At 37.1% G+C, this 12,721-nt stretch overlaps 1 protein-coding gene across 4 annotated transcripts in view; it reads left to right on the forward strand.

Annotated features, from left to right (window-relative positions):
• The first annotated feature begins 564 nt into the window (after positions 1-564).
• Positions 565-12,721, forward strand: part of LOC100486631 (cohesin subunit SA-2) — a 47,758-nt gene continuing 35,601 nt past the window's right edge. The window contains exons 1-8 of one of the 4 annotated variants that reach the window (XM_031897028.1): positions 565-641; positions 3,404-3,509; positions 5,208-5,277; positions 7,253-7,399; positions 7,951-8,047; positions 8,544-8,620; positions 10,610-10,681; positions 11,043-11,247. In XM_031897028.1, the coding sequence (XP_031752888.1) occupies positions 3,451-3,509; positions 5,208-5,277; positions 7,253-7,399; positions 7,951-8,047; positions 8,544-8,620; positions 10,610-10,681; positions 11,043-11,247 (727 nt within the window). In that variant the 5' untranslated portion in view covers positions 565-641; positions 3,404-3,450. The other 3 variants (XM_002936974.5, XM_031897027.1, XM_018091643.2) reach the window with 3 other exon arrangements.

The raw sequence follows: 12,721 nt of genomic DNA on the forward strand, positions 1-12,721 counted from the left end.
AAAATATCGTATTTGGTTGTACTGTGCGTGCTTTGTGCAACCTTTTTGGTACATTTGCGTGACTTTTTCGTACTTTGTGACAAAATCGTATTGTCGTGCCGAGTACGAAAGGTTCGGATTCATTCATGCTTTGGTATCGTGACTTTCCTTGGGCCAGGTTAGAGCTGCACAGTGCCATTGAGTCCTATGGGAGGCTTCCAAAATCATGCACAGAAGGAAATTTTGTTGAATCTGAACACATGCTCCTCTGGTGAAACATTATAGCGCTACTAAAGACCCCTTGAATCCTTATTTTATGTCCCCATTTTGTCTCCATTGTTCCCCTCTTCCAGTGCTTCCCACTCCCCTACCCCCTGTTGCCTGCAGTTTGCTAGGCTTGTTAAACACTTTATTTGTCGGCTGAAAACGGAGTTGCAGTATGATTTTTTTTAATACTGTCTCAGTTCCCAAGCAGCCACCCTGCAGTTTGAGTGCTCTGAGCATGAATGGGCAGACTGAGGCCCGTCCCGTAACGTGACACCATCACATCTCCAGCCAAGTTCATTACCACAGCCTCACGAATGTACAGTAAGGAACTGGTTGTGCTTGTATGAGAGCGACACTCTGATTGGCTGCCGAGCTGCAGCTGCCGCTGTTCAGCAGTGAGTAGGAAGCAGGGAGAATAAGGGCAGGGCTCTAATACAAATGATAACAACAACAAACCATAGAGCACGGGAGGGGGTGTGTGCAGGCGTAGTGCCAGCTCTTGACATCTACCAGTAGCGCAGGTAAGTCGCTGTGTGGGAATCGGGCCTGCTCTGCTGTGAAACTGGCTGGAGGGTAAGTGGGCATTGTGATTTGCAGGCCCGGCTGGCAGACAACCAGGTTCTAGGTACATCGATACATGGCATGGACTACAAGGCATTGATTGGCTGGCGTGATGGGCCAATAAGCAATGAAAGCAGAGATAGTTATCCTTTTGATAATGATTATAGATTCTCATCAGTAGGGGTGCCAGTGCTTCAAGGCTTTGTAGCAAGTAGGAGACAATGTTAGTAGAGAGCTGTGTGTGTGCTGCTCATATAGACGTGATGGTGTCAGCTTTCAGAACTCTGAGTTAACAGAATGTTAGAATGGACCACAGTGTGCTGAAACTGTGTAATATGTGATTTTACCACTTCCTAGACTGGTCCGGGTCCTTTTGTTAGTGGTCATTGAACATTGCTTTAAGGAGCTGCAGCTTGGGTAGCTTAGTCCTGTGCATTCCTGCTGTGCACAAATATGGAAAATCCTCTCTTTCAGAGTTAACTTAAAGGGGGGGGGGGGGAATATATGGTAAACTTCATAATGTTTCCAGGTCTAGTATCTTGTAGCAACATATAATTGCTAGGGATTAATAGACTAGGTGCAGACATTTGATTTCATTACCCTAAAAACCTAATGAGATTGTACAGACTTGATTTTTCTACAGTAAGGTTATCATGTCAGTTGAAAAGTCAGGGACACATCTAGAAAACCAAGCAAGAGGGGCTGCACCAACTGCAATTGTATTTGAATGCAACCCATGTAGCCCTAAAACATGCATTTATTGGAAGTCTCTCTGAATTTTGTGGTTGAACTGGAAATATTATTCTAAAGGTATAATTAAATCATATTAACATGGGTCATTAGCAAAATCCTTGCCCCTTAATGCCCCAGCACAAGGTAAAAGGCACAGTGCAGCCCTGCCATTGAGCCGGGGGTAAGTACCAGTCCCTCTGCATCCTCTCAAAGCCTGCATGTAGGGTTGAGTGTTGTCTGTTTCACATTGCCTACATTAACTTCTTTTTTGTCTTTTGTGAACAAATTATTTTTGCAGAACCCCAAGCAGTTTCAACCCTTGCACCTCCTGTAGTTAGGCCTCAGTGTGGACTGTATACACTAGTGTTCCACCGCTTTACTGTGCACAACTCTTAAGTGTTTATAAAGCAGTTGTATTTACTTAGTGTCTCTCCCATGTCTATACTGTACTGTTCTATCTGTGGGTGTTGACAGACTGAAGTGGGAACATTCTTTTGGGATGATGCAACTCTTTATTATAAAGGCTACAGGCACCTAGTCTGTTAATCTCTAGCAATTAGATGTTGCTACAAGATATTAGACCTGTAAACATTATGACATTTACCGTACAATACTGTATATTTACCATATATAAAAACAAATTTTGTTTTGCATGTGTTACCAGTTTGCTCAATCAAAGTAAAAATCAGGATTCAATTTTGTAGCAACAACTGGCACAATTTCTGGTTTGCTGCTATGTTCACTGACATTAATCTTTATTTTATATACTAAACTTATTGCACAACCTAAAGGTTCAGCATCTCTGTAGCAGCAATGATCCATGCATTGAAAGTTGTCACATGAGTTCCTCATCTTGGATTCTGTCAGAAGTGACACTAACATGCTCAGCTGTTGAGAAGCTAAGCTTAGGGGTCGTAGCAAATTATTAAGCAGAAAATGAGTTATTTCCATTAGAGAATATCCATATGCTATAGGACTGATTATTAAATGCTGATGCAAATTTGCACTGGTTTTGGAGCTGATATGTACTAACAATCTAAATTATTTACTAATCAGCCTTATATTGTGCCAGTTATATTCTATACATACAGTATATTGTGCGTTAGTCCCAAAGCTTAGTAAGTGACAGTAGTACAGAGCATGTGCAGTAAATCAGCAGAAAAGAAGATGGGGAGCTACTGGGGCATTTTTAGAGGAACAGATCTTAAATTGGGCTAATACAGAGTCCCAAAACATAATGTGCAACAATTCTGCCTACTTCTTTAGTTAAGCTTTAGTTCTCCTTTAAGTAGGATATCTGCTTGTTTGGTTGAGCACTGGCCAATTTGCACAGTTCCCCAAGGGCCAACTATTGCATAATTCTTCTGGCCTACAGAGACTTAGGGGCATTCATATTGCAAAAGCATGCAGGAGTTCCCAAACTCTTGTGTGGTTTCTTTATCCAAATAGACCATTTTGTGTGAATCAGGTTTTTCTTTTCCCTGGGCAAAAAAAACCCTACATTTGCACAAATCGTGCTATTCAGTTGAAGAAACCATGAGCGATTTTGAGAACTTGTGTGGTTTTGGGATACGAATGGTCAAGCCCGAAGGCTCGAGCATTGATAAATGTGCCCCTTAATGTCAACATTAGTGCAAAGTGTGGTCATCGCACAACAGGATTTTAAAATCAATCTGACCAATAAGCTTCCGACTCTGGGGCAGCAGGAGCTGAGCTTATATCGACCCATGTATGGCTAGCTTTAGAATTTCTAGGCAATCATCTAATCTGGTATTACTGAGTCTATTTTTAATTTATTAAAAGAAAAATTATTGATAATATGTAACATGCAAAACAATAATCTAAGCTTTTCTTTCTCTTTAAGGACTGACCCTTTGATATCTGGCATGCTTCTAATGAATTTCCTTATTGATGATGTGGTGCCACTATTCCGAAGAGGAACACAGTTTGAGCCAGGAAAGTCTTCACCTGTAAGTTGATATATATGAAGAAGTTGTATGAAGAAACATTATAAGATTAAACAACATGTTGCAGTATGAATCTTTTTCTGTGAGATAAATAGGACCTTATATGTGATCATATGTGAGTTTGTTTTCAGATGTACAGTATCTAAAGCAATATTTTTGTACATGATATGCAGAGTTAGAAATATATACAGGTATAGGATCTATGATCCAGAAAGCTCCAAATTACAAGAAGGCCACTTCTCACAGACTTTATTTTAAGGAAATAATTCTGATTTTTTAAGTGTATAAATAATTTTTAGCCGATTTAGGGTATGGTGATCTAAATTACAGAAAGATTCCTTATCCAAAAAAAGACAGCTTCAGAGAATGAAATTCACCTAAAAGCATTTCTCTAGTATCCTAACATATAGCAAGTGACATCCTAAGACACTGGTCTTTTGGTAACTTTTTTTTTCTTGTTCTACAGCTTTAAAATTGGAATCTAGGCATTTGCTATCTTAAGTTAAAATGCTCTATATTAGTAAATGCTAACTTCTTGGTTGTTACAGGATACTGATCTTGGCAAACTTTGGTCCTTTCTAGTGTAAGTTTACTTCTACACCCATGAAACTGCTCTCTAGATCCTAAGGTAACTAATCCTAGCATTCAATCAGTTGTTGCATTTTAAACTGGATAAACAATCAAGTACAGGTATGGACCTATAATCCAGAATGCTTGGGACCTGGGGTTTTCTGGATAAGGGATCATTCCGTAATTTGGATCTTCATAACTTAAGTCTGCTGAAAATCATTAAAAATATTAAACAAACCCCATAGGCTTGTTTTGCCTCCAGTAAGGATTAATTAGATCTTAGTTGGGATCAAGTACAAGGTACTGTTTTATTAATACAGAAATATTTTTTAAAAATTAGAATAATTTCTTATAATGGAATCTATGGGAGATGGCCTTTCCGTAATTCGGAACTTTCTGGATAACGGCATTCCAGTGATCCCATACCTGTACATGTTAAAAAGAATATTTAATATATTTATTTTGTGTGTGTATTTATATGATCTTCATACACAGAGATTAAAAACATGTAAAAATATGAATTTAAGTATGACAGAAAAATAAATCAAATTCCATTTACATTACGTGTGTATTGCCAAAATACTAAATTATATTAAAAATCTGGAAGGAAGGAATTATTATTATTTTTTTTTTACATCTATTCAGGCTAACAGTTATTCCTCTTAGGGGTCCTGCAGTGTTATTAGTGATTTGAATAATGTCTATATGTCCCAATTAGGTGGTGTCTCCTCCTCGTTAGCTGTGATAGAGTTCAATAGACTTGTGTTAGGATACAGATTTTCTTATATAGAGAGCGCTTATTGAGTTTTTCTGATTGTCAAACTGCAATCCTATGTCAGCTACTAATAGTAATCTATTATGTCATCGTGAGAGCAAAAAAAAAAAAAAAAAGGAAAAACAAAACCAATCATTAAGATAACTGATAGAAGAGAAAGGATAGAAAAAAAATTGGCATACGAGAAATTATTATTATTTTGAAAATTTAAAACTTAAGTGGATGCATGAATAACATCAGTTTGTAGAATAATATTTAGCCTTGAATTGTTTATTATTTGGAATATATTAACTGATTATCATTCTAGTGGTGTAATTCTGAGTCTAAAATACTGTCTGAACTGTGTTATAATGCAGAGAGAATAACCAAGGAGAAAATAACACCCAAGCACAAAAAAATGTGGACTGTGAAAGTCTTGTGACACCAGTAAGTTTTTTCTTTTTTTATTTTGGCTTGCAGCTTATTAAATTCCCAGACTCCAGAAAGGGTCTGTAATTATTACTTGTAAAGATATTATGTCATTCAGGTCAGTTAAGTGGAGACTCACCTTTTTCTGTACAATGTATCTGCTTTAACACGTTTGCTAATTTGCGCTGTGAACACTGGTAGTATGTATATGCAGTTGTTTGTAATGTAGATGTTTTGTTTTATACATGCTTTAAATATATAAAAGCATTTTCTCACTTTTGCATATACTATCATATGTTAAAGGAGAAGTTAAGATGTTAGACACCTCCCAGTGATTATAATTGATTACCTTACTGGGCTGGTTCTCCTGTTAGGAGAAAACCACACCAGACTGGGGTAGCTGTGAGACAGCGATCCTCTTCCATCTGTCTATGTTCTTCCAAATCCCGCGACTGGCACATGCACAGTAGGGTGAAAATGTTGACTTTCTTGCGAAAGCCTGACTTTTCACTTTAAGTGCAAGCGTCTTAAAGACAGAAGAAGGAAGAGGATCACTTCCTCCTTCTGGTAACCCTAGACTTTAGGGAAAACTTTAACTAATTGACACATATATCAAAGCACATAAGTATGTCAGTTTGTAAGAATGTGGTTGACTGCTTTGAGTAGTGAAACACCATTCTTTTAAGTAGTGGCAACTCTAAATTCTAACACACCAGAACCTCTCCAAATGACTACTCCTCAATTCAAAATTAAAGTAGGGATTTAATGGACAATGAAACCCATGTACTTAAGTTATGACCCTTGGAGTGGCAATCCTCCTGAACTGCACAACTGCACTGCATCAAACCAACCCCATATGCCCTTCTTTTTCCCACAAAGCAGAGCAGCGCAGCAGGGTTGGTGGCCAATATTTCATGTTTTTTAATCACCTATTGGAATGGGTCACCAAACCAGAACTCAATTGAAGGCATGTTAGGAGCAAGAGCATCCAAGAGCATATTTAATGGTGCAAGTTGGCACCTTCCATACCCACTATAATGCTCTATTTGGGGGGAGTGCAATGGGGCAGCTCAGGAGGGAGTGGGTGCCCACACCCCAAGAGAGGCTTCGATGAGTTCTTGAACAAGCATAGTATCCAAGGCTATTGTGATACTAATATCTACAGTTAGTATTGATGTTAACATATATGGTTTATGTATGTGAGTGTATAGATAGCTCAGTATAGGTTTGTTTGTGCTGGGTTTACTTGGAAGGGTTGAACTTGATGGACTTTTTTCAACCCTATGTAAGTATTCCACTTTATATGTAACCATAACACATTGGTTTTGTTCTCAGTTAAAGAGTCATTCGCCTTAGAAGTAGCTTTTAGAGGCATATTTATCAAAGAGTGAATTTGGATTCACTATAGTGTGCTAGAGCGAAATTCCCCACTGTATTAATTGCTATGGGATTTTTTGAAGCATATTTTTGAGCTAAATAACCACGTCCTTTACACTGATAAATATAGTTCCAAAAACCCCATAGACATAAATAGAGAGCATCAGAATTTCACTCTGGTTGCTGTAAGCTCTAATAAATAAGATAAAGGAAGTTAAATAAATAAGAATAGAAAAAAAATCCTCACAATCTATTTACTTGTTGCGAGAGCCAGTAACCCCCAACATTCATGCAAAAATAAACATACAAATACAAATTCAGCACAAATTCAGATAAGAATAGGTCTATTTGGAAACCAGAAGATGATATAAATGCAGTATACAGTTTCACTTATTTCCAGTGGAGCTGCATTAAGGGGGATGTCTACTTTTTTGACCCCTCATAAACATAACCCCTCCCCCCCTCCACATGTACTTGTGGTCACTTTGTGGTCATGTAAAGACCACTGAGTAGAAAGAGCAAATCACTAACAATTTACTTCTGTCCTAGGACAGAAACATCCACCTAAGTAAATATATCTTTGATAGTATCATTAGTTCTTACTATGTTCTCACAGAAGGCCAGGAAGATCCGAAGACAGTCTGAAAACCATTCACGGAAAAGTTCTAGGAAGAGAAGCAAGGACAGCCAAATCACCAATGGAGATAGAGCTGAGGCTGTAACACTTTTTGAAGTTGTTTGCATTGGAAAAGGAGCAATTCAGGTAACAATGAACTGTATACAGAATTATGTTGTATAGTACCTAGATGCACTCACTGCCTTATATTAATATGAGCGTGATTGTGATTGGCTGTTGCTATGGAAATGTGAACTTAAGCTAAAGGTGCTAACGAGGTGTAAATTAAGAAGTTATCATAAAGGTACATCAGAGGTTATTCACCAATTCTGAAATATGAGGTCACAAGTAAAGCAGGTCTGTAGAAAGTCTTATCTATAAATAATGCTTTTACTTGTTGCATGTTCCTACATTATGTTAGCGACCTGTTCATTTTTAGAAGGTCACCCATAGGGAAAAGGGCTTACATATATAAGAACTTGTAAAGCAACCCTATGCTAAGCAGAATTAACTGTGGCTTGGATTTTATATGTCCCTTAACTAGAACCCACACACTATAAATTCCCTTTAAGATTTACTCTTCTTTATTTTAGTTTAAATAGCAATTGTGAAGCCCAAAGAAAGAACCTGCACTAACATTAGTAGAAAATCTTCAGTCACTTTCAGTGTATAATGGGATGTTCTACATTTGTTTGCAGTCTGTGGTAAGTGACTGGGTTGAAGTCTATCAAGAAGACAGGGATGCAGCATTGCTTGACCTGCTAAACTTTTACATTCAGTGCTCAGGATGTCAAGGTAATGTGTGTTCTAATTAGTAAGAAGTGGTAGAGTAGTGTAAGATCTATAGGGCGCTGCCTAAGAAATATGCATTTGTTTTAAATGGTCTTCTCATACGTAAGTGGAATACTCATAGTTGTGTCCAAATGCATATAGTGCACCAAATGCATTATTATTGGATTTTTTGTTTATTCTGCAATTCCTTTCTCTGGCTTGCTAAGAATTGGATTTAAAACAAAAACTACAGTTCAGATTTGCTTCTGCTGAACTACTGTCATTCAGTCGAATTCTGCATAAAATGCTGGGATTTTGCCAAATACTGACCAATTCCTGGATTCAGTGCATCCTTAATTCAGAGTGGGGTATCCAAAATCACTCACCCTGACAACCAGAAAAAATTTCACTATGAAGAAATGCAAAATAGATGGGCAAATAGCCTAAAACTCCCCCAAAAAATTAACAGTATTGCTTGCATAATATGTTAAAGGTGTTAACACTTTATTATTGTTTCTAGGGGTGGTTACAGCAGAAATGTTTCAGAATCAAGGGGACAAGGACATAATGCAGAAGCTTACAGAGGAGTTTGATGAAGTAACTATTGAAATGTTTCTTTTTATTTAAAACAGTAACTATTCGTGAAATTCATGGGAAAAGTAAAAAAAATGACACACAAAACTCTTGAGTTATTTTTTAAATAACCCAAGAGTTTTGTGTGTTATACGCTTGTCTACATATACTGATTTACAGTTTTGTTCATTTGTATGATTTTTTATGTTTAAATGTGTTATACACATTGTCCGTCTGAATACACGTCACTATCACGTCACTGCTTTGTTTCCCGCCACTGATTGTATTTAGGTGTTCTGTATACACAAAATTGTCACTTTGAGAAAGGCTGGAAGTCCGGCCGAAACGTCAGTCTCCGTTCTGATCCGTGAATAAATTTCTGTTTTTCATAAGTCCTGTGTGGAGCGGCTCTTTTGATCAAGTATCTATATATATATATATATATATATATATATATACACAAAGGATGGCACACCGCTACATAACATACCTCGGGTGCTCGGTAAAGGGTTCCAATAGTATAAAAAAGACCAGCAACTCCGGGATTTCTTGTGAAAAATCAAAACATGTATTCAAAGTAGCATAAACAGGCTGTTTATGCTACTTTGAATACATGTTTTGATTTTTCACAAGAAATCCCGGAGTTGCTGGTCTTTTTTATACTATATATATATATATATATATATATATATATATATATAACTTTGCAAAAATCTGCCCTCACCAGTCTCACAAACAGCAGCTGGGTGCTGACCCACAAAATCCATACAGTCTATAGAAAGCACTCGTGGCATGAGTAACCAAAAAGAATAACCATTTATTTAAACAAAACTATCTACGTGTTTCTATCCACATAGGATCCTGATGACGATCCTATGTGGATTGAAACGCGTAGATAGTTTTGTTTAAATAAACGGTTATTCTTTTTGGATACTCATGCCGTGAGTGCTTTCTATAGACTGTATATATATATATATATATATATATATAAAATAAAAAAAGGTACCGCACTCATTCAGGAACTAATGCAGATAAGTGATTTATTGAAAAAAATCCAACATTTCAAGCACATTTCAAGCACTGCTGTGATCTTTCTCAGGGAGCACAATAGTGCTCAAAAAGTTGGATTTTTTTTCAATAAAGTACTTATTTGCACTAGTTTCCAAATGAGCACAGTTCATTTTTTAATTATATTTCTTTTTTAAAAGCACCCAGGACAGCTGACTAATATAGTAAAGGTTAGTGCTCCTCTCTGCCCCTAAAACCGCAAAGCAATGAAAGATCTCCCAGTTGTAAAAAGGACACCTCCACAATCTTGACTGCTTTTAGATGGAGTTATTTTTCTTTAGTATTTGTTGCAAAATAAATTGTGATGAAAAAAACATTTTTTCATGACTAAACCTTATTTTTGAGCAAAAAAATCTGAATCATGAAAAAGAAAAAAAATCCTTTTCCTTTAGTAAATGCCCCCTTAGATTCTGTCATTCCATCAGGCATCTGTTGAGTTCAAACATGTCGCTATAGCTTTTGGCCATACTATCAGTATGAATGAGAATAAAGAATAGGGCAAGCAATTGTCTGGCCACTTTGCCCAAAGATAGGTTGTTTGAATACCAGACAGGATCTGCCACTGTATGGCCAAGTTTACTCTTTAAGTATTCACAGCTCCTTTAGCTATGAAGGGTACTTTTTCAGTATAGTAATTTTAACAGTACTTTCTATACTTTCTATTCTGTTCTTATCCCAGTGAAAACAGGGACTTAACACTGATTTAAACTTACAAACAACAACATTTTTGATTACAAAGCATTGGAGCTGCTTAGCAGTTCAGTTCCATGCAACCTGTCACTGTCTGCAGAATTGCAGTCAATTGGGAAGGTTCTACTTTGTGGCTCTTCATTTCATTGTGTCTTTTTATGCCCTCTAGGACACGTGAGCAAAGTGTGAGAAGTATAAACCTAAGCAGAACTTTTAATATATATATAATGCTGATATTGATTCTCATCCTTCCAGGAAACGGGTTTACAGTTCAAGAAATTTATGGCTTTTCCTTGGATCCTTACCATTACATTGGCAGATAACATGGTAAATTAAAGCAGTTTGTTCAAGTATTTATGGTAATGCATGTTCTGCTGTACATGAGTAGCATTCATTTAAGGGTGTTTTGAAGTTTGCCATATCCTTGATTTCCCAGCATCTGACTGGAGCTCATAGGGTTGTGAACAGTAACCATTCTAAGCATTAAATGTTGAAATGAAAGTTTTTTTTAGAATTATTTCTGACAAAGGTCTGAGATCAAACACTATTCTCTAAAACACTGACGTAAATGTTGCAAATATGTTGGCATATTTAATGCTAATTGTCAGTTTATATTGGCAAATTTAGGCTGCATCTTTTGTTTTTGTTTTTTTTTTTTGGTGTGAAATTTGTATTCTGCTGAACACAGGAAAATGGAGAATATCCACTGAGCAAAGCAGGAAACTACTGGAAAAAATTCAGGGCAAATATCTGTGAACTCACAGCTGTGATTGTGCAGAAGTGTCAGTACAGTGTTATTTATGATGGATACCTTCTGGACACAGTTATCTCACTTTTGCTTGGCTTGTCAGACTCATGCATCAGGGCATTCAGACATACGAGCACTTTATCAGGTAGGTTTCCACTAACTTAAGGACAAGTTAGTAAAATTTTAATTCGAGGCAGAGTTTTTTTTTTAAATAATAAATATAGTAGGTTCTAGTAAAGTAGGTAAAATTTACTGGTCATCAGTTTGAAAGCAAACATAAGGTTTACTATGTTTACAAAGGGGCATATTAATTACACTGGTGACATTGTAATAAATATGCCCCCATAACTGGCCCAACTTGGGAGAGACTAAAATGGGAGCCCTAATACGCATGTTCAAATATGAGCAGCTTCTGAAAGCTAAAGAATGTTGCTATGAATAGTGTAATGCTGTTAAGTTAAATGACAGCAGATGCTCAGTGGTTCACTTGAATTCTAAGGATGCAAAAGTCTAACAAAAAATAATACAGCTAGTAATACTGTATGTTATATACTGAACTTACTGTACCAGTAATTATCTCTATAACAATAAAGCTTTAAAAAGCTTGTTTATGATACCTCAGTTGCGTTTGTGCAAATTTCTGTGTAGTCAGTTGAGCGTAAAACCAAATTCATTAAATAAATTTGCATTTGCAGTTCCAAATAGTTGCATTTGGTGCTTCTTGGTCCTTCCTGCCTCACGTTCCGAATCCAGCGCATTTGCACCAAATGACACAGAGGAAACCTGGAGCTACCACCACCTCCTCAATAGGTGGTAGTTTCAGAGTACCCTCAGCGCCCTGCGTCAGTAGGTACAGTGCACTTGTATCTATGTCACTTTCATTGCAATTGCATCTGGTTTACAGAGAAGTGCAGTTGCATTAATTTTTTCTTATTGGCCACAACTCCTTCAAGTGCACCTCCTTGCAACCACAAGAATACTGGAATTCTGGAAAAAACACTGAATTGTGGGAAAAAAACATGCCTTAGAATTGCTTTTTGCTCACTGCACTTGTGGGTGTTAATGAGCCCCGCATGCCTTCAAATTTGTCAACTGCATTTCTGCATTTTTTAAATCTTGTAAGGCCATCTTGTATTTACCAGGGCGCTTGCACATAATCAGTGTTCTCTGAGAAAGAATGCTTAGTGAGTGGAATGCACTGATGTTGCAGGGCGGGTTCAGGAATTTCATGTTGTGTATATACTGTATATTATAGACCCAGCAGACATGTTCTTAGAAGACAACTTTAGAGTGTAGCATGTCTATCCTAATTTTTGTTGAGTTTTAGTTCACCTTTAATCCAAAACTATTGCACCACTCAGCTCATACTAAGCTGTCCAGGTACATGAAAATCATCTCCCTTTTACCTGAGGAAAGCACAACTAATTTCTTGGAAAACTCCAAGAAAAGGTAAAAACAAAGTAAGCTTTATCAGTAAGGTCTATGTAAATATAGCCATAAGCTCTTACAGAAACGCTGTAAAGTCCTCAAGAAACACAGGATTTCTTGTCTTCTTTTGTCTAAACATGTTCTTCAGTATCAGACTTCCTCTCCTTTAGGGCTTCTTCAGGTTTAGGGCA

Source organism: Xenopus tropicalis, chromosome 2 (genome assembly GCF_000004195.4).
Source record: "Xenopus tropicalis strain Nigerian chromosome 2, UCB_Xtro_10.0, whole genome shotgun sequence".
NCBI classification, from domain to species: Eukaryota; Metazoa; Chordata; class Amphibia; order Anura; family Pipidae; genus Xenopus; species Xenopus tropicalis.